At 27.0% G+C, this 21,998-nt stretch overlaps 4 protein-coding genes across 8 annotated transcripts; 2 read left to right on the forward strand and 2 right to left on the reverse strand.

Annotated features, from left to right (window-relative positions):
• Positions 1 to 1,265: 1,265 nt before the first annotated feature.
• Positions 1,266 to 2,939, forward strand: LOC130666705 (beta-1,4-galactosyltransferase 1-like). The gene is made up of 2 exons (XM_057467932.1): positions 1,266 to 2,396; positions 2,455 to 2,939. The coding sequence occupies exons 1-2, from the start codon at positions 1,557 to 1,559 to the stop codon at positions 2,647 to 2,649; spliced, it is 1,035 nt and encodes a 344-aa protein (XP_057323915.1). The 5' UTR covers positions 1,266 to 1,556; the 3' UTR covers positions 2,650 to 2,939.
• Positions 2,940 to 3,257: 318 nt separating this feature from the next.
• On the reverse strand, positions 3,258 to 8,479 carry LOC130666693 (RNA-binding protein 5-like). The gene is made up of 8 exons (XM_057467903.1): positions 8,239 to 8,479; positions 7,474 to 8,181; positions 7,308 to 7,377; positions 6,696 to 6,769; positions 5,933 to 6,046; positions 5,066 to 5,849; positions 4,825 to 4,988; positions 3,258 to 4,761 (listed from the first exon to the last, which is right to left on the reverse strand). The coding sequence occupies exons 2-8, from the start codon at positions 8,158 to 8,160 to the stop codon at positions 3,580 to 3,582; spliced, it is 3,075 nt and encodes a 1,024-aa protein (XP_057323886.1). The 5' UTR covers positions 8,161 to 8,181; positions 8,239 to 8,479; the 3' UTR covers positions 3,258 to 3,579.
• Positions 8,480 to 8,797: 318 nt separating this feature from the next.
• Positions 8,798 to 10,735, forward strand: LOC130666704 (p53 and DNA damage-regulated protein 1-like). 5 transcript variants are annotated; one of them, XM_057467929.1, is made up of 3 exons: positions 8,798 to 8,950; positions 10,182 to 10,416; positions 10,487 to 10,735. In XM_057467929.1, exons 2-3 carry the CDS (start codon positions 10,191 to 10,193, stop codon positions 10,651 to 10,653), a joined length of 393 nt encoding a protein of 130 aa, XP_057323912.1. In that variant the 5' UTR covers positions 8,798 to 8,950; positions 10,182 to 10,190; the 3' UTR covers positions 10,654 to 10,735. The 5 variants fall into 5 exon arrangements, with proteins under 5 accessions (XP_057323912.1, XP_057323911.1, XP_057323910.1 ...); XM_057467930.1 differs by lacking the exon at positions 8,798 to 8,950 and adding an exon at positions 9,972 to 10,111; XM_057467931.1 differs by lacking the exon at positions 8,798 to 8,950 and adding an exon at positions 9,991 to 10,111 and having other exon boundaries at positions 10,160 to 10,416.
• A 1,514-nt stretch (positions 10,736 to 12,249) lies between these two features.
• Positions 12,250 to 21,837, reverse strand: LOC130666689 (nipped-B-like protein A). The gene is given in 5 exon segments (XM_057467890.1): positions 12,250 to 13,815; positions 13,818 to 13,887; positions 13,889 to 20,972; positions 21,400 to 21,484; positions 21,561 to 21,837. Coding segments are annotated over 3 exon segments (7,521 nt in total). The 5' UTR covers positions 20,455 to 20,972; positions 21,400 to 21,484; positions 21,561 to 21,837; the 3' UTR covers positions 12,250 to 12,930.
• Between the last annotated feature and the right edge of the window lie 161 nt (positions 21,838 to 21,998).

Here is a 21,998-nt window from a genome sequence, read left to right on the forward strand (position 1 = left end):
CTACAGTTAAAAAGAAGCCGAAGAATTCTTATAAACGCAGGTAAATATTATAAATAATAAACATTTATGCAGTTAAATAAACGAAAAAATATGAATTATGAAAAAATATATATATTTATGCATATATATTATGGATAATTTTTTTTTTTTTAATTATTTAAATTTTTTATTCACTTCTTCTTCAAAATATTTATTTCCTGTATGACATTCGCCTTACCGAAAATGAATATTACTGTGAAGAATTAAATGAGAAAAATTAATTTCAATTTTATATATATATATATATATATATATATATATATATATATTTATTTTAAAAAGAAAAACAAATCTCTGCAGAATGTTTTCTGAAAAATTTTTTATTTTTTTAAATGTTTGCGCATGCGCGCTAGAATATTGTTTTTTTTTTTTTTTTTTTTTTCATCAATTCTAATTTTCCTACAGTGAGCAATTCTGATTTAAATAAGAAAATACCCCTTTTTTATTTTGAATTTAATGTTTATTTATTAATGTATGTATGTAATTAAGTACAAATAAATAAAAAATATTATTATTATTATTATTATTATTATTTATTGTTTATTGGCCATGAAGTTGTAACTCCTTGCGGCCATCCAAAACAGATACATTTAATCGTATAATATACATTATTGTTATTAACAAAAGCGATTATTTACATTTATTTATCATATTTATTCATATACATACTTATATTTACTTAATAATAATAAATATCAAAGAAAATAAAAAAAGAGAACGAAATATCATTAAAAAACTACTTCTGGGTGACTAGATCAGTAAATTTTTAAATGTTCGCGCATGCGCATTGATAAACCTATACATTCCTACTTATTGACAAGTGTATGCATTTTAAAATTCTGTCCTCAGTCACCTTGTTTTTTAATAATAAATTTTTATTTCAATTGTTGAGAATTATTATTGTTATTTTTTTTAAAAACTTTTTCTTTCTCTCTAATTAAATATTTAATTTTACAAATAAAACTAAGTGATTATTAAAAACCAAAAATTAATTTATTTATGAAGAAAAAATTACTCACAAAAATACAGGTAAGTAACAAAAAAATTATTCCTGGAAGTGAATAAAACAAAATTTCATTATAAGTGTAAATATGTGCAAAAAACTCCTAATCCAACACCTGCTTTGGCCCTGCTTTTTTTTAAAATTTGCAATTTTTATAGCGGGAAGTTGATAATAGCTATCTCTTTTTTTTTGAGCATGCGCAGGTTAAAATTTAGAGCGCCTGCGCCAAAAAAAAAATGCCAGCGAACACGGCCTTTGTTTATTTTTATTGTGTGAAACAAATATTATATAAAATTTAAATAAATAATTAATAATAACAACAAGTTGAGTTAAATTTATAAATGGCTTCATGTGCAAGTTTTCATAGCTATTTAAAATCCTATTTTTTATTACAGTCGTAACCAAAGTTCGATCAAATAGTAGAAAATAAAACAAACAGTGGGATTTAATAATCCATGTTTTATGAAATGTAATAATTAAGTTAATAATAATAATAATAATAATAATAATAATTATGACGAGAAATTTGACAAATTTCATAAAAATGTTTATATCATGTATGTATGGGCACTCACGTAATTTAACATATTTGATAGTAACAATAGTAGTGTTATTTTACTGTTTAACTCCTAGTCGTTTTGCATCACATTATAATTTTATAAAAACTCAAGATATTTATAGTCACCTTGAAAAATCATATGAACCACGTGAAAATTCATGTACACTAGCAATATATTCTTACAACAACAACAATAATAATAATAATAATGATAAAGACTTATCGTCATCGGAATTATGGTATCCAGAAGAGAATCCACGTCAAGATCCAGTCGTGATGGCACGTCGTCTTGGAATTCTACCTGGTGGACAATGGAAACCTCTAAATTGTCATCCATTATTTAATGTTGCCATTATTTTGCCATATCGTAATCGTAAACGACAACTTGACATTTTTATGAATTATATTCATCCATTTTTACAACAGCAAAATTTAGATTATAGAATATTTGTTATTGAACAAAGTCCATTAACTGAATTTAATCGCGCTAAGTTATTTAACGTTGGATTTAAAGAAGCTACTAAAATAAATGATTTTCATTGTTTTATATTTCAAGATATTGATTTAATACCACAAAATCCAAATAACATATACGCATGTACTAAAATGCCACGACATATGAGCTCAAGTGTTAATACATTTAGATATAATTTACCATATACTGGTTTATTTGGTGGTGCTATTGCATTAACACGTAAACAATTTGAAAAAGTTAATGGTTTTTCAAATATTTTTTACGGATGGGGTGGTGAAGATGATGATTTTTACAGTCGTTTACAATCACGAGGTTTCAAGGTACATCTTTATATTTATTTTCATTTAATTCATTCATTTATTTATTTTTTTTTTTAAGATAATGAGATTTGGACCTAACATAGCTCAATATTATATGCTATCACATAAAAAGGAACCACCAAGTAATTCAAGATTTGCTAATTTGGAAAATGCTGCTAAAAGATATGATTCTGATGGTCTCAATAACTTAGAATATACAGTTTTAGATCATCAATTGCGTCCACTTTATTCCTGGATTTTAGCTGATGTATAGTTATTTTTTTTCTTTTCTATTACTATTTATAATTACGTATCAACAAAAGATATATATTTTTATTCAAAAATTTATAAATTTTAATTCATATTATTTAATCATTCTCAATAAATTAAATTATAAAAAAAAACGATTGGTTTTCAAAAACATAAATTAAAATTAATATATGTTAAATGAATATCTCAACAAGTAATTTATCAATCAAGTAGAAAATTTAATTCGTCAAGATTATTTTTTTCTTTCAACAAATAAAAATTACCAAATAAAAAAAACCAAACTAGGCATTATAAATTATAGTATTAAAAAAAATTATTTTATAAATAAATATTTAAAAAAAAGAATAAAACACAAAAATGGTAATGATTAATATATTATGCTAGTAAATATTTTCTCCACAAAAAGTTTATTTAACAAATGAAAAAAATTTTCAAAACAATAATTGTATTTGACATTTTAAGTATTATTACTTTATTTTTACGTATCAGTATTTTTATTTTATTATTATTATTATTATTAGTATTATTATTATCATCATGATTTAATTTAATATTTATGTAAATTGTAGTGCAATTTTAATGAATTAATTTATTGAATATAACAATGTATAAGTTGTAATAAAATATTAAATAAAGTGCACCCTAAATATTTAAAAATTTATGTTACTAATAATAATTAAGATAATTCTTCGAATAATCATTAAAATTAATTCAACTGTTGTTGTATGTGAATTAATATTTCTTAAGTAAATAAATTTTATAATTTTAAATTTTTGAAAAAAAAAATGATTTAAAATTATTATATTTTTGAATAATAAATTTGATTTCTGCACACACAATTACAATATTTCTATGAAAAAATACAAATTTATTTGTATAAATAGATGTGTTATCTAAATGATTAAAAAATAATAAAAAGTATTATTACGTTTTACTACGTATCCGACAATTCCTGATAACGAGCGTACATCATTTTTTTGACACAATCTTTGTATGTATCACCAGGTAATGCACTGTAAGTTGATGTTTTAGCTCCAAGACCAGCTGTAGATACACGTCTTTCAGCTTCAATAATACTTGTACGTCCTTGATTAGTTTTACCTAATCCCATACCTTCACTCCATCCCATTTTTTGTAATAATTTATTACCAACATTATCTGATCCAATTACAGCAGGATTATTTTTATTTGATTCTTGATAATTAGATGATGATGAAGATGATTCAACTTCTTCAATTCGTGTTTTTAAATATTTTTCTTTAAGTTTATTTGGTTGTGGTGGATCTGGTTCACCATATTTAGCTCTACGTTCTTTAGCACGATCTCTATATTTATTATTTCTCTGTTGTGGATCATTTGGATCTAAACCTCTAACTTGATACCAATTTTCAAGATTTTGTTTGTGTAAATCAGATAATTGTTGATGACGTAATAATGCTTCTTTATTTTGAAATTGACGTTTACATAATAAACAGGCTAATTTTATCCAATCAGTATGCTGACGTTCTTCTTGCTGTACATCTTCTATTTCTTCTTCAGTGTCACTACCACCACCATAAGCAGCAACTAAACCATTATTATTTCCAGAATCATCTTCATCTTGATAATTACTATTTATAATTGATGATGATGATGAGGATGCTGTTGTTACTGTTGCTGCTGCTGCTGCCGTTACCGCAGATGTTTTTTTTTCCAATATAGCATAACCAGCATCAGCAGCACCACTTGCAGAAAAACAACTACCTTGATAATAGTTATCATTACTATTATTATTATTACTACTGCTGCCACCACCGCCACCACTACCACCAGCACCACTACCACTACCACTTATTCCAGTAAATTCTCCTGTCCAATTACTTTTAGCATTTTCTTTTTTCTGATTTAATGTTTTGGCCCAACGTTCCATATCTTTAGCTATTTTTTTAGCAACTTTAACTTTATCCTGCTTGGTAATATCTTTTTTTTTACTATCATCATCTAATTTTACTAATGATTCTTGAGCTGAATATGTTATTATAGGATTATTTATGTTATTCGATGTACTAGCATCAGCCATTGATCCGACTGTTGATGTTATTCCAGATGTACCAATGATTGCCCCTCCACCATTTGTCTATAAAAAAATAAAATTAAATTATTTAAAAATAAAATTAAAAAATTATATATATAAAATTACCTTTGCTGGTTGATAAGAAAAGGATTCAGCATCCCAATAAAGAAATTGTTGTGTATGACTGTTGTAGTAATACTGTGAATTTGAATCATAATATAATCCAGTACTAGGATCATAATAATAACCTGAAGATTCATCATAATGGTAGGTGCTAACATCAGGTATAGCTAAAAAAGAAAGAGAAAAAAAACAAAAATAAATAAATAAATATTTATAATAATAATAATTATAATAATAAACTTACAATAAACTTTGCCATCATTTGCATGAGCGGGTACTCTTCCAGTAGCTAAATTAGTAGTGATACTTGGCGCTGTTGGTGTTGGCCTACCTCTCATTTCTTCAGCATCACCTAATTTACGTGCTGCTTGAAGTTGTTGTATTGCTGACTGTGCAACTGCTGCAGCTGCATTAACTCTATCTGTTTGATTGAGCGATGGCAGAGTTATTAATGAACCTTGACTTATTTGATTCTGATAATATTGAGTATAATATTGAATATAATGAGCTTTTTGTGCTGGAGTTTTAGCATACATATTAGCACTATATTCAGCTAATTGTGCAACATCATCAAGAGTATAACGTTGAGGTTGTTGTTGTTGTTGATGGTGTTGTTGCTGATTTTCCATTGATTTCCACATTGTTGTATAATTATTTAATTGATTATTAAGTTTACAATAAGTTACTTCAACTTTTCTTTCATCAACAGATAGACCTTGTTTAGTAAGAGCAGTATGCAAATACATAGCATCAACAACATTTGCCATTTCTAAATAACATACTCCACGTGATGTATTTGTCAAATTATCACGTCCAATGCGTATACTACGTATAGGCATTGATGATGCATTTTTCATAGCTTGAAGAACTGAATCCTCTGTTGTTAAAACATCAAGACCACGTAGTAAAACAATATTTGTTGGATGTGAACTTATTTCATCGCTACCTTCACCACCTTCCTCACTTTCAGCTCTTGAAGCTGAACATTTGAAACAAGTCTCACGTCTTTTAAAATTATGAGCTCCACACTTGAAAAATAATAAATAAATTTAATAAGTTTAATAAATTTAATAAATTTAACTATTTTATTAAAATATAAATAATAATTAACCTTGACACAATGCCAATCTTGGGTATTTTTAGATGGTGCTTTATCGGTATGAATATCTTTCGGTATACTATACTGCATTAGGGCACGATACTGATCTTGCAGCATTAAAATCCCCTGAAACATAGAATTTTAGTGTTATCCCGTTCAATGTCTTCCGCAGGCCTCTTTTTGTCCCTTAAATCTGTTTGTTGCTGATGAAATTATATTAAGCTACATTTTTTTTTTTAAATTAAACCGGGAAAGAGAAAAAAAAAAGAAAAAAAAACGACAAGTTTATTATTTTAACTTTCGTTAACACGAAATAACCCACGTAAATAAAAATATTTATGTATATTTAACTGGATAAATAAAAAAATATAAATATTATTTTAATACTACAAAAATAAGGAATTTTAAAAAGCGTAAACAATTATTATTACTATTATTGTTAAACTTTTTGTATATAATTGCAATGAAATGAAAATAAGCTATTTTTAGTAATAGTAATAGTAATAATAATAATTCAATGCGGTGATTTGGATAATTCCTAGATAAAACAAAACAAATAAATGAATAAATAAATAAATAATAATAATAATAATAGGTAATAAGGTAAGTTTAATGTATATATTAAAGTAGCCTTTGATAGATGTAGAGCCATAGCCCCCAGGGGAAGGCCACTGGACGGCTGGCTTTACCGTGCCCTTGCCACCACGGGGCGTTGGTAGCACGTGAGAGAAAAGCATCAGTTGGATAGTATCTGGATTCTGGAACTTGTTTCTACCTGTTTCATCTCCATCCATCGTGTTGCCTCTTGTGTCGCATTAAACTCGACGAATGCAAAACCTCGCGAAGCACCTATACAGAGCAAATATACAGAGATCCAGAGTTAATCCACATTTTTTGCCTGATGGAAATCTCTACTCTGAGAGGGCAGGCAATCACAGCACCAACCATTGACATATTTATAAGTTTCTTCATTCGTTTTACGCCAACTTGAAATTCATTTCCATTTCATATCATATCATCACCTGAATCCCCCGAAAACTAGTCTAATTTTTAACTTTTTTTTTAAACCCATTTTTCAAACTAATCTATGCTATATTCAATTTTTCTATTTTTTTAATCAATTAAATAAATTTTGTCAATTGTTTTTTTTTTTCAAATTATTTGATCGTTCAATTATAAACTTACCTTTTAATGTATTTTATAAAAATTTGAAATTTAAAAAAAAATATAAAACATGACTAGCAAATAACAATTAAGACTTGACTTTACATTAGTTGTAAAAAATATTTGATAATTTGATTTTTTTTTTGAATAACCGGCAAATAAGTAAACAAGTTAACAATAAATAACAATTATTATTTGAATTTGAATGAAAAATGATAATTACCAGTGTCTTTTTTCCGGATCAGCCGAATGTCCTTAGGCATGAGACCACAGTTGAGGATGTCTTGCCGCACCTGTGATAACATCATAATGATAACATTGATGCATGATGAAACGTTAACAGATCTCACTTGTGGCCATTATTGCGGGCCATTAAGTTGACAACCTACGTCGTTCTCAGTAATATGCTGGGCGAGCCCACGTATCATAATGGTGTTGTTTGGGGTTTGTGACTTGTAGTGGACACCCTCCATAGACGAACTATATGAACGACCATGTTCATGTTCATTAATAATGATATCTGAACTTTCTCTACTGTGATCATCATCGCGATCGCGATCACGATCATCACAACGTTTACCACGTCGTTCACGTTCACGTTCCCGTTCTCGTTCACGTTCTCTATCTCTGTCTCTATCACGTCGAGAACGTTCACGATCACGATCACGATCGCGATCACGATCACGATCCCTGTCACGTTCTCTATCACGATCTCGTTCTGAAGAATCTCGATCCCTTTGACGACTATAACGGTCATCACGATTGTCCCTATAACTACTACGATCACCACCACTACCACCACCACCACCACCACCACCGCCACGATCTTCTCTGCTACGATCTCTTTCCCTTTTATTATTATCTCGTGACCGATCACGATCACGATCTCTTTCTCTTTCGCGTCGATGATTTCGATACTCTGGACTCCGATGACTTCTCTCTCGATGCTCCATTTCCCTTTGGTCTCCATAATCTGGTGGTGATTTACTACTCCGATACTCATACTCGGAATTATTGTGACCTCGTCTGTCTGAAGGCCCATAACCAGGCTCCCAAGGGTCTATGTTATTGTACATCTTGTTATATTTATTCACAATCTGCAATCAAAATTTTATTATTAAACAACTCTCATCTTTTCTTTTCTTATTACTCACCTCGTGGAATTATCACGTATACGTTAAATGCTAAAATTTTACTTTTAATTATTCTTAACAAACAAACAAACAAAAAAAAATTATATTTAAAGTTAATTTTACACAAATATGAAATTAAATTAATTTTTTTTTTTTTTATTATCTTATTAATAATAAAAGTTAAGTTGTACAACACAATGGCGTGGCAGATCGCGGATTACTATAGATGCTATAGATTATTTTATAATTATTATTATTATTATTATTATTATTCTATGCGGATGCGGACATATTACAATATGGCGGTAATGGCGGTTAATCAGAAAATAGTAGAAAGAACCATAAAAAATATAAGCAAGAATAAGCAAGATGACTGATTGGTTGAGATTTTTCGTTGCGTTTCCGTTTTTTTTTTGTCGTCACGTCGTCAAACTTTAAGAATTTGTATGCTGCTGCTGCTGTTTGGTTTTGCTTGTGTTGAGAAAAGAAACCATCTTGACAACCCTGGCCAAAAAAAACTTCAACCAATCAAACAATCAGAAAACGCAGAAAAGAATTTTTGAATAAGTTTGATATATTATAAATAGATGACAGCATCGAAGTCTTCTAGTAATAAAATAATATAAATAATTATCTTGTTGTAACCCATCATTTCCAGCTCCATTAATTTTTATTTGTACATTTGTATATTTTGATGTGGGTGTAAATTATAGATCTTATAAATAATTATTGAGTAAGTTATTTTATAATTGCGTAGTTATTTTTAAGAGTTATAATTATAATAAAAAATTTACGTATTGTTAATATAATAATTAAAACATGTTTTACTTATCATCATCAAATTTATATAAAAATTTTATCAAAGAATCGGATAATAAAACTATAAATATAGATGATGATGAAAAAAATTTTAGTCAGAGTAGATTATCAAAAAAAAATAAAATTATGAGTGGTGAAGAGATAAAAAAATTTTATGATGATACAATAAACAAAATAAGTGAAAGAAATTCAAATAATTGTGATAAAAAAATAATAAAAATAGAATCTGATGGTGATGATAAAGGAATTATAAATAATAATCTAAATTCAATTGAAATTAATGTAAATAAAATTTTAAAAGCTGTTGAACAAGGTGACATAGATTATTTAATAAAACACTTAAATAAAGAAAATGTAAATAATATTTTTGATAATTATGGATGGACACCATTAATGTCTGCAGCTTACTGTGGAAATAAATTAATAGTTGAATTTTTATTAAAATTAAATGCTAATAAAGAATATAAAAATAAATGTGGTTTAACAGCTATAAAATTAGCAAAAAAGAATAATTTTAATAATATTATTGAGTTATTAGAAAATGATAAAGAGTTTTTATCGAAAAATCTAAATATTAATGACAATTACAATGATAGTTGGAATTTTTATTGTAAAATTTGTAATAAAAACTATAAAGAAACAACAGTAAAACAACATGAGGCCTCAATAATTCATAATTTAAACAAAAATTTCGAATTACCTCCAGCATTTAATAGTTATGGATTATCAAAACAGAACAAAGGCTATCAAATAATGTTAAATAATGGATGGGATGACAGAAAAGGATTAGGGCCAACTGGTACTGGTTTTAAATATCCTGTAAAAACAATTTTAAAAAGAGATCGTAAAGGTTTAGGTAAAAAACCATTTGATAAACCTAGAATAACTCATTTTAAAAGTAATGATATAAATGCCATCACTCATATAAAACAATCAAAAATTAATATCAATAGTAGTAAAAAGATATTACGTAAAAAAGATCGAGAAAAAATAATAAATAAAATGCGTAAAAAGGATCGAGAAATAAGAATTGAATTATCATAATTATAATTGTTAATTAAATTACATTTTAAATGTAAGTATACAAATATTTTTATTTAAAAATACTATTTTTTTTTAACAGTAAAAATTTTTTTTTTTTACAGCATTATATTATGAAGGAACAAAAAGAAATGTTGGAGTATCTTGAAAAAGTGGAAAGTAAAGCTGGAGAAATATTGACTGATAGACAAGAAATAGTGTCATTAGATAAAAGAAGAAATGATGATAGAATTGGTATGCGGGAATTACAAAAACAAAAAACCGATAAATGTTGGTTAACACTGGGACCTATTTTAATTAAAATTCAAAATAAAAAAGCTCAACAATTACTTGTACAAGGTATACTTTCTATGCATCATTTACTAGCTATCTAATTAAATAATTATTATACATATAAAAATATCTTTAGATCAAAATGAATGTGATGTTGCAATAAATAAATTACGAAGTGATTTGAGAGTTAAAGTTAATCAACTTCGTGATTTGGAGCATACTACACCAGTACCAGGATTAATGCTAAAACCATTATCTCATACAGAAATGTCAGTTATTAACAAACTATGTGGTAAAGATTAATTCAAAATCGATAATATCATAATAAAATAATTAAGATGGAATATAAATATGGTGATATCAATAAACTATTATTTTGACATAAGATTAATGTTTATTTTTCATTATGAATGTATTTTTTTTTACCTTAGACCATGTGTACACAATAATAATAATAATAATAATAAGTTGATTAACTTTTAATTTAGTTATTAACATACTACATACAAAATCAATTGCATTTGATGGACAATACCAATTTTTGACAGCTTTACACAAATGTAATAATAATAATAATGAATTTCCTAGTTGTCATCTCTTTTTTAAATTTTTATTAATTGATATTTTTTTAAATATTTTCTAATACAAAAACATAGCTGTTACATTAATAATAATATCATAATACAAAGCACGTCATATATATCATGCCGAATAAAATCTATTAAACATAATTCTATACGGCAAGATTATACTGCGCCTAGCTTTAATATATATATATATATATATATGGTTAAAAAAATTTCTTAAATTAAAATTATACTTATAAAGTAGTTGCAATAAAATTTTAAGTAAAATTGACATTAATTATATGCCAAGTCTCTCTTGAAAAATTAAGAGCAAATGCGTACTTCCTCATACAACTATTATATATATATATATATATTAAAATTTATACAGACCACATATATATGACATTGTATTTAATTTGTTATTGATTTTGTATCTGACTTTATTTGATTGTTACAAATTTATAAATTTCAATATTTTTTCTAAAATCTAGACGATTTACTAATATTAATTTAAATAACAAACAAAGTTGTTAATTTTCTTGTTTTTTGTATTGAAATTTTTAAATTAAAGAAAGGTATTTCAGTTTTATTATTTTATAAAATTATATTCAATCAATGTTTCATAAAAGTTATCTACATAATAATATTTAATTGCTAATTCTTAAAATTTTAGTATAAAATCGAGTTACTTTTTCTTTGTTAATTATTATTTTCTTTTTGCACCGTATTGTTGTTGATTATATCAACTCAAGTGCATAAAGCAGACTATACTAAATCAACATCAACTTTCAATTTATGATAAAATTTTAAGTATTTATTTATTTATTTTTTCTCAATTTTTTTTTTGTATTGTAGTTCCATACGTTATATAATTAATATATAAGAAAATAATATAGTTTAATTTTTTATGTACACATATTACAAACATTTTTTTTTTTTGTTTTTTTTCGTTTTTTATTTATGCATATATAGGAGTATCGCGTACTTTCAATATACATGGTATTTTATTTTTAATTTGGTTCTATGAAAAAATTAAATAGCTATCGAAGATAATGAATTAAGTAAATAAGTAATTATAGAATTCTTATAACGTGTAATTTATTTTACTTTTCAGCTATACAAATATTTTTATTATTCACTATATGAATTTTACAATTTTTATAGATTTCTTTAATTGTTAAAAAAAAAAAGTTTTTGTTTTTGCCACGGATCAATATTAAACAAAATATTAAAATTAATATTTTTTTTTGTCAATACTTGCTAAAAACACTTGCTTAATAATAAAAAAAAATAAACTAAAATAAAAACTCGGAATATTATATATTTAATATTAAATATTTACTATTCGAGCACATGTTGTTTTGTTCAATTTTTATTAATTTATAAATTTTATTTAGTTATAATAATTATATAAAAACGATATACTTTCCGTGAATAAATAATACAATAGTTAATTAGTATTTAAAATTGACCTCTCGAATACAAAATTAAATTAAACTTGCTATTTATTTTTTTTTTTCAATGCTTTATTGCAAATTTAATTGTAATGTTTCAAAAATTATTTATTATAATTAATGAAAAGTTATATAATATAATTTATATATATGTATGTATATATATATATATATATTTATTTATATATATATTTTTTAAAAGCCAATTAACGATAAGAATAATCGTTTTTCTAAAGTTCATTTACTCTTATTGCAATTTATTATTTATTTAATTTATTCGTATCAGTGTGTACACATTATTTCACTTATATCTGTAGTTTATACACATCTTACTAATAAAGAAAGAGAAAAAAAAAAAACTATAATAAAATAAAATAAAAATAGTGTTCAATATTTAAGTTGACACTTGTTGAAAAAATTATTTATTTGTCTATATGTTTATTATAAATTTTTTCAATTATTTTATTTATTTATTTATTCCACCCTAATGTTCACAAGGCTAATAATAGCGGACCCACAGACACACATACACACACACGCACACCCACACACAATTTTTACACCATAAAATCAGGATCACTGCAATCATCCCCGCTATCACTACTGTCGGAGATTCTTCTTCGTTTTTTCTTTTTATGTTTTTTAACTTTTTCAATTTTGTGCGTACGATGTTTTCGGTGTTCTTTATTTGTTTCAGGATGAGCATGTATCGTAAGTTTAGGTACTCTTGGTGATGGTGCCGTTGGCGTCATACTATTTAATGTATTATTATGATGATGGATTGAATTTTGTTGTTGTTGTTGCTGTTGTTGTTGTTGTTGATGATGTGATGTATTAAAATCACCAGTACCAGTATTAAGCATTGGTACAAAATTTTGATTTATTTCAGGATTTAATATTCTCTGAACTGAATCATCAGTAGTTGAATGACTAACAACACCAACATCAGTATTATTACCAGGGATAGTAGTAGTAGTAGTAGTGGTATTTGCATTAGCAGCAGCAGCAGCAGCAGCTTCATCATCTGGTTCTTTAGGATCAAATTTAATCATAAGTTGCTTAAAATCAAGATACTCAGCAGCTAATTTTTTTCTACCATCATCATCAAGTTCTTTATCACTTACATTTTCTTGTAATTTAGCTAATGTAGCTTTTGGATTAAAATGTGCAGTACTTTTACGTGTTACTGCTTTTTCATATACTTTTGCAGATTCAGATGGTGAATATTGACTTATTTTAGCATCTGAAAATCCATATATTTCTTTTAAATGTTGTCTTAATGTGAGAAGTAAAAGAAAACCTTGGGATGCAGTAATATATTCACGAAGTAATGTTGTATCTTGAGGTAATCTAGCAACAATAGATTCATCATCTTCTTCATCATCATCTTCATCTTCAATAGCTGATAATATATGAACAGGTCTAGGTTGTCCATCAGATCCATAAATAATTGATTGATTAAAAACAGATGTGAATGGTGATGATATTGATGTTGCTGTTGTTGTTGTTGTTGTTAACTGTTGTTGTTGTTGTTTATCATTACAAGTATTTATTTGATTAAATGTTTTAGGTAATAATGCTTCTTTAAATGATTGTAATAAATTATCACCAGACATTGATATAATAATATCAATATGATGAATTATAAATAATGGTTCATCTTGTACTTGATATGTAAAATATGCTAAATTATCAGCAAGATACAACATTTGAGATAAACTTGATTTAGCAGATTCTTCAAATTGTTTTAAAAATGATATAGCAATAGCACGACGTTGTTGTTTTGTATTTCTCAATATTGTATATAAAAAACCATTTAATGCACTAGGAAATTCACCATCTTTTAATCTCATACCTCTTACAGTTATATTATTTTGTAATATTTTTTGTAATCTATAACTTAATTTAATACCATATTGTGATTGCATATGAATAAAACCAGGATATTTTCTTTCTATTTCTTGTAATTGATTATCAGCACTATGACTTACCATAACTTCAATATCAGTACTCATACAAATAAGATATGGTACTATTTGAATTGGATATACTAAACCTTGTGCTAATATTAATTGTATAACTTTACATGCTGATTGACGTACACGTATATTTGTATTTATAAATGATTCAAGTATTTCTTTAAGATATAATTGTATAACAGTACTAGCCATACCAGATGATACATCACCCATTTCTTTTAAATTTTCTTGTTTACACATTTTTGACCATTCTTGATCTTGTTTTATCATTCTTTTTTCTTCTTCTTGTAAATAAACTTCAATATTATTTAATACTTGAATTTTCATAAATTCTAACGCACTATCAGATGTTAATAAATAATGATAAAGTTTTTTTAATTCTGGTGTTAACATAAATTCAGAATGACGAATACAAATTGAACCAATTGCTGTAAGTGTATAATGACGTATATCATTATCATCTTGATTAACAAAATAACTCATAACTTGAAATACATGATCTTTAATATTATCAATTAAACCATAAGTTACTTGTGGATCTGTAAAATCAAAATAACGTAATAATAATCCAACAGTAAATAATGCACGTCGAAATAATGGACGTCCATTTAATAATATTTTACTATTTGGATCTTTTTCATGTTCCATTTTATATTTTGTTAAATAACAATAATATTTATTAAAACAATCACGTATTAAACTGTAATTTTTCGTAACATTATTAACAATTGATCCTAAACATGATAAACAACTTGCAACAACAGATTTATCATGTTGAAGAATTAATTTTATTGAATCTTCTTCTAATTGGGCTAAAAATGTTTCACTTGGATGTTGCATTAATGGTACAACAAGTTCTAATGTATGAGCAACACAACTTATCATATGATAATCACCTTGAGTTTGACATTTTAAACCAAGATATGGCTGTAATGTACTTGCATGTTCAACTAATAATTGTGGTCGTATTTTAGCAAATAAATATAATGTTTTCATACATGCAACAAGTCGTTGTTTATCATCATTTTCATAATTATTACTACCACTGTCATCATTATTTAATGTTTTTGTTGTTGTATTATTCATTGATTCTAATTTTAATATATTTTGAATTAAACAATCAACAATTTGTTGACAAGCTGTTAATAATCCTTTTGGTGGTTCTGTTTGTAATTTAGTACTATCTTCTTTATCTTCTTTTGGTTTAAATAAACTAACAAGTAATTGTTCAAACCATTCTAAACCAATATCTTTATTTTTCGCAACAACATCTGTTATATTCATAACTTTTCTTAATAATATTGTTGAATCAAGTATTTGATTTATTTGAGTTTCTTTAATTGGTGTAAACCACATATTTTGAAATACTTCCATAACTAATCGTCTAATACCTTCTTCATCATTAACTCGTCGTATCATTTTACCACAAATTTCAGGTATTTTAGAATAATCAGGACATTCAACACAAATATCTTTTAATATTTTAATAACTCTTTTACGTACACTAACGCCAGTATCAAGTATTCTTGCAAGTAACATATCATAATATTTATCAATAAGTTCTGGTCTACTTAATACAAATTTACCAACTAAATCAACAGCAGCTTCACGTACAGATGTTGAATGATCTAAAAATGAATGTCTTACACCTAATTGCATATCACTACGTCCTAATACACTTGGATCAGCTTCAACAATTGTTGTTAAACATTTCATAGCTTTTGTTCTAATAGCTATTGATGATTCTGTTAATACATGAAGTATTTGTTTTAAATATATATCAAAACTTTGTGAAAATGGTCGTTTAGATGCTAAATATTGTGATATTAATTCTGCTGAATTATAATCAATATATGTTTGTAATATATCGGGTTTTGTTGATGAACTGCAAGGACGGATTGAACTTAATATAAATTTTTTCTTTTCTTCAATAATTCTATATAATTCGGAATTTTTTTTTTCATTATTGTCATTATCATCAAAATCTAATTCTTCAATATCTGAATCATCACTATCATCTGATTTATCACTTTCAATATTTTTATTACGTTTTTGATTTGATGATGATGATTTATTACGTTTTTTATTTTGTGATGATTTTTTAATTGGTGTAATATTTTTATTATTTGACGATTTTTGACCAACACGAGTTTTTTCATGAGCACAATCACGATACCATTGTGCTAAATAAAAATGACGTGCATATATTAATGATGGATCATTTGTACCATTAACAGCTAAATGATCAAGTAAAACTTTTTGTAAAAATTTTGTACGTTCTTCGTCCTCATTAATTTTATTATTTACTTTTCTTTTATTATTATCAATATCTTTAGCTGCTGCTATTGCTGTTGATGTTGTTGTCATATCATAATCTGAATCTTTTTGTTGTTCAGCTTTAATATCTATTATTATTTGATCAATTGTTGATAACTTACATTGTGAATTTACAGCATCTTTTCTTAATCTTGCAGCAACAACACCAAGATATTCAATTGAAGCAACACGTAATGACATATCTGATGTTTTATTTGAAAAATGTCCAACAAGTAAAGTACCTAATATACTTAAAAGTAATTCAGCAGCTGGCCATTCTGGTTTATTAACAGTTGCTAATAAATCTTGAATAAAATTTTCAAATAATGGACGATAATCAATATCTGTACCTTTACTACTGCATTTATTTAAAAATACAGATAAAAAATTACATCCCAATCGTGTTGCTGTTTCATATTTATTTATAACTAATACATCTGCATCAATATGGGATAAATTTTTATTATTACCTGTATTTTTATCTTGATTATCAGCAGCATCATTATTAGCAGTACTGTTAACTGTTGTAGTTGTTTTATTATTATTATCTTGACGAATTAAATTATCTGGTAATATAACAACACATTGTATTAATTGTAATACTAATGCTGTCAACATTTGTATATAATCACCAGAATGTAATTTATATGTACGTAAACTTCTTTTACTACTTGGTAATCTAGCAATTGATGCAAGAATATCATCTAATAATAATCGCCGGTGTTTTTCATATTTTGTAAATATAACAGTTACAAGTTTTAATGCACTTAATTGAAGATCATTTACAGATTCAACAAAAAATGGTGCAACACCAAGTGTTGATGCATGAAGTACACTTGTATCAGTTAATACTTGTATATTTAATAATTCAGCAAGTAAACTAACAAGTTCACGCATTTTATTATAAACTTCAAGTATACTTTTTTCACGTACTTCTTTCATATGGCCCCTTTTTTTACGACCAGAATTCAAATTGTCAGTCTTATTTTTTGAATCTATCCTATAAACAGGATCAAATGATGGATATATTGTATTTTGTAATTGAAATTTCATAAACAATACAATACGATCAATAACATCCTCTAAATATACAGTTTTAGGCATATTTTGTGATGTCATTATATTTAATGCTATTACAGATGCATCAACAGCACGTAATACTCTTTCCATAGCCATTTGCATCCATAATTTACTTTCTTCAATATCATCATCTGGATCAGCTAAAGGTGATACTCTTGCACCATCACGTATATTTTTTTCTAATATATTTAATAATCTTACAAGTCTATCTGCTGGAATTGATTCCATAGCTCTTAATGATTTTAATTTAGCTGCTTCTTTACATAATGCTTGTAATTCATATTTTTGAATAAGTATTTCTGCTGGTACATCACCATCTTCTTCTATTTCACCCATTGTTACAACATCTTCTGTATTTTCGAATATTGTATCAATCATTGAATTAAATAATTGATACGTATTTGTTTCCATTAATTCATCAACACTTAATTTAGCCAATACAGGTACCAATTTTCTTTCTATTTTTCTTATTTTTGGTTTTATCGGTGATATTAATGTTGGTTCTTTTTTATCTTCATCATCATCTGCATTATCACCATCATCATTATCATCACTGTCATCAATTATACGTTTACGTCTACGAGCTCTAAGACTACGTTCTTTTGATCGAGATGATGATGATGACGATGATGTTGATGATTTTAATAATTTATTATTTTCTCCTATATCCTCATCATTGTCAGAATCTGATTTCATATTATTCGGATTATTATTATTATTATTATTTGTATTGGTATTGTTATTATTATTGTTATTTTTTAATCCCAATTTAGCAATACGGTTTGGTGATTTTTGCTGCATTAATGCTTGATCTGCTAATGACAATCTGTTCAACATTACCACTGGTTCCTTAAATTTTGTGTCAAATGGCTGTCCCATTAATTTAACGTCTTTGATTACATGCTCATTTATTTGATCATGATGATGCTCCGGCGTTTGAGTTGGTAATTGCAGATTAAAAGCAGATTGCGGTTGTTGTTGTTGTAGTTGCTGCTGTTGTTGTTGTTGTTGATGTTTTTGTTGTTCTTGTAATTGATCTTGTAGTTGTTGTTGTTGCTGCTGCTGCAATAGTAGTTGTTGTTGTTGCTGCTGCTGCAATATTAATTGTTGTTGTTGTTGTTGTTGTTGTTGTAATTGTTGTTGTTGTAACAGCTGTTGTTGTTGTTGAAATTGATCTTGCTGATGTTGATATTGATCATGAAGATGAGGCTGTTGAATTTGTTGCGGGTGATGTGATTGTGACTGTTGTTGTTGATGCTGCTGGTGCTGGTGATGATGATGATGAAGATGATGTTGTTGTTGTTGTTGTTGCTGTAGTGGCGGTGGCAGCTGCTGCTGTTGTTGTTGTTGTTGTTGTGGGTGTTGCTCATGATGATGGAGATGATGAATTGGCATTGTGAGGGCTGAATCAAATGCACTGGCTACACTTTCAGGATTAAGATTAGGATATACAGTTTGTTGTTGTTGCTGTTGTTGTTGATTTATCAAATTATCAACAGATTGTTGTATTGGTGGTTTAGGATCAATGCTTTCAATAGGTAAATCAATATCAGGAAGGCCAGTAACTGAATCCAGTAAAAATTGTGAATTATCTTGTACAACATTAGCAATATCCATTGTATGATTAACATTTATTGGATGTTGTAACTGATGATTAATTATTGGATCATAGATAGCTTGTTGTAAATTAACATTCATATTCATAGGTTGATTTGGTATTGAACTGTGCATTGGAGATGTCATGTGTATAGAATGTTGAGGTGTTAAACTAGCGAGATTGTGATGATGTGGCTGTACAACATGAGTATTCATTTGCTGTTGTTGTTGTTGTTGTTGTTGTTGTTGCATAATTGTTGTAGCAGTACTTGGAGATCCCATATGAGCTGGTGAATAAATATTTACATGAGGATTATTAATATTTGATAATTGATTTGTTAAACCATTGGGATCATCTTGTATATGATGTTGTGGTGTTGTCGATGTTCTTGTTTGTTCTGTTATAACAGTTGCACGGGGTGATGGCGAAGGCACTGCAAAAGGAGACATTTGCGAGACATCTGTGTGATTTTGTGGTGTAACTGGCATTCTAGGATGTTGAGCGTGACTCATTATATTGCCGGTCGTTGTAGTTGTTGTTGTTGATGTTGTTAGTTGTGGTGGTGGTAATACAGTTCTAGCAGATGCGGGTTGAGCAGGACTACCTTGAGGCGTTTGTCTCGATCCTGATGAATTTGAATATGATGGTGAAAATCGCCCGTAATGTGCTGGTGACTGATTAGCACTCATTAATTGTGTATTTTGACAAGGCCAAGTTCTTCGTGAATTATATTGTGGGCCTTTAAATACATGAGGATTTATTTCTAATATAGCTTTTAATAATTCTGGAGTATGTTGTTCAGGATCAGAATACGGCTGTTCAGATTGTAAAACAGATTGATCTTTTAATTCAATATTATCAGATGATGTCTGCGATAGAGCTTGAATTAGTTGCGGTACTAATGTTTCATCTCTGTTACTAAGCTGTAGCTTAGCTTCTTCAGCAACACGTGCATGAAATAACAATGACTTATTTGTCAGAGCTTGCGGCAATGGTGTCGGTAGGGGCATTTCCGGTAATAAGTCTGTAAGACTCGCGATACCTGCGAGGGTAGTGATTGGAACACTCGGTATAACCCCATTCATTTTGACCTTGATTAATTCTGGCATTACACCCTTGACATTCACTCTGTGTTACATCAATTTCAGGTTTTTATTTTATCTAAAATATTTTTTAAAAAAATTAAAAAACTTAAAAAAAAAAAAAAGATGAAAAATAAATGATAATAATAATAATAATAATAATAATAATATTATTAGTATTATTATTATTACACTATCTTACAAAATATGTTCGTGATTATGGTTTTCACAATAAGCAATGAGTTTTTATCAAGATAATTGTTTTGATGTTGTTGAACGCGTATTTTCGCCAATTTCTTATAGAATACATTGTCACTATTTGCCGATTTGTTTATATTTTATTATTTTTTCTTTTATAAAACACCAACACTATGTCACTGAAAGTATCTAGTCCATTAAACACTATCACAAAGTTCAATTTTGGGAACTATACAGTTTTTTTTTCTTTCAAGTTCCCATAATGATTGTTTTTATATCAACCAAATTTAGATGATGCTCTTGGATCTTGTAATAAAAGGTTCATTTTATTTTTAGAATTTAATTATCTGAAAATAAAAATGCAGCTGTCAATATTTTATTTAATTATTTAAAAATTAATTTAAATTATTAAATGTCAGTGGAAAAAACATATTTTTTTTAGTGTATCAGCAGATAAAAAAAAAGTTTATCAGAATAACGTCACAACTGTCACAAAAAAATATTGTCAATGAATCTTGTTAAAAACAATAATTGTAAATTATATTGATGAATAATTATTTACTTTTACACTATTAATAACAACAAATATATAATTAAAAAAAAAAAAAAAAAAAAAAAAAAAAAAAAAAAAAAAAAGGAATACTTATCACAATTTATGAAAATTTTTATAATTATTTAAAATAAAAACAAATATCGTACAATATATTTGTGTTTTGTTTTTTTGTTTTTTGTTTTCTCTAGCAATAAAAAATGTATCATGTCGATTGTTCTTACCCCACAATTATTAATTATTATTTACGCCAACAAAATAAAAGTTGTATTAAAATTTTGGCGGGAGGCAACAAAATGAATAATCCTTCTGAAAATATAATAATATTGATAACTGTAATATTATAAATAAAATAAAAATAATAAAAATAAAGATGAACGCTTACTTGGAATGGTTTTTTTTATGACTATGATATTCAGTCAATTGTCATCCGTAGCTGTGGCCTACTTGATAATAAGTCTTTATTTCATCAATAACGAAGATAAGCACCCATTATTATAACACAACACATAATTCACTTAAATTATTAGTAGGAGTTGGTAAACATCCATGATTAGAGTTACCTAAACATAGCGTAAATTTTATTTATAGTATTAATATGAAGAAAACAGACACAAAGGCGTCCATTTTGCTCAGCAGCGAGATAGCGGAAGTTGCGTAGTACATAGATTTAAGACACATACATACACACAAAAAGAGAGAAAGAGAACACCAGAGAACACACACACAGATAATGTCATTTAGCTAGTATGTGTGTTGTATGGCGCGTAGGGTTAGGGGTAAGGGTAAGACGACGACATGCTATCCCACCACCAACAGCGTC

The sequence above is a fragment of the Microplitis mediator genome, chromosome 4 (assembly GCF_029852145.1).
Source record: "Microplitis mediator isolate UGA2020A chromosome 4, iyMicMedi2.1, whole genome shotgun sequence".
NCBI lineage: Eukaryota > Metazoa > Arthropoda > Insecta > Hymenoptera > Braconidae > Microplitis > Microplitis mediator.

Excerpts from the sequence above, each read along its gene's own strand:
- LOC130666705 (XM_057467932.1), top strand. The coding sequence starts at position 1,557 with ATGACGAGAAATTTGACAAATTTCATAAAAATGTTTATATCATGTATG. Across the intron at positions 2,397-2,454 it reads TACAATCACGAGGTTTCAAG|ATAATGAGATTTGGACCTAA; the intron begins GTACATCTTTAT and ends TTTTTTTTTAAG.
- LOC130666693 (XM_057467903.1), bottom strand. The coding sequence starts at position 8,160 with ATGTACAATAACATAGACCCTTGGGAGCCTGGTTATGGGCCTTCAGAC. Across the intron at positions 7,378-7,473 it reads AGCATATTACTGAGAACGAC|GTGCGGCAAGACATCCTCAA; the intron begins GTAGGTTGTCAA and ends ATGTTATCACAG. Across the intron at positions 5,850-5,932 it reads AAGATTGGCATTGTGTCAAG|TGTGGAGCTCATAATTTTAA; the intron begins GTTAATTATTAT and ends TTATTTTTCAAG.
- LOC130666704 (XM_057467928.1), top strand. The coding sequence starts at position 9,037 with ATGTTTTACTTATCATCATCAAATTTATATAAAAATTTTATCAAAGAA.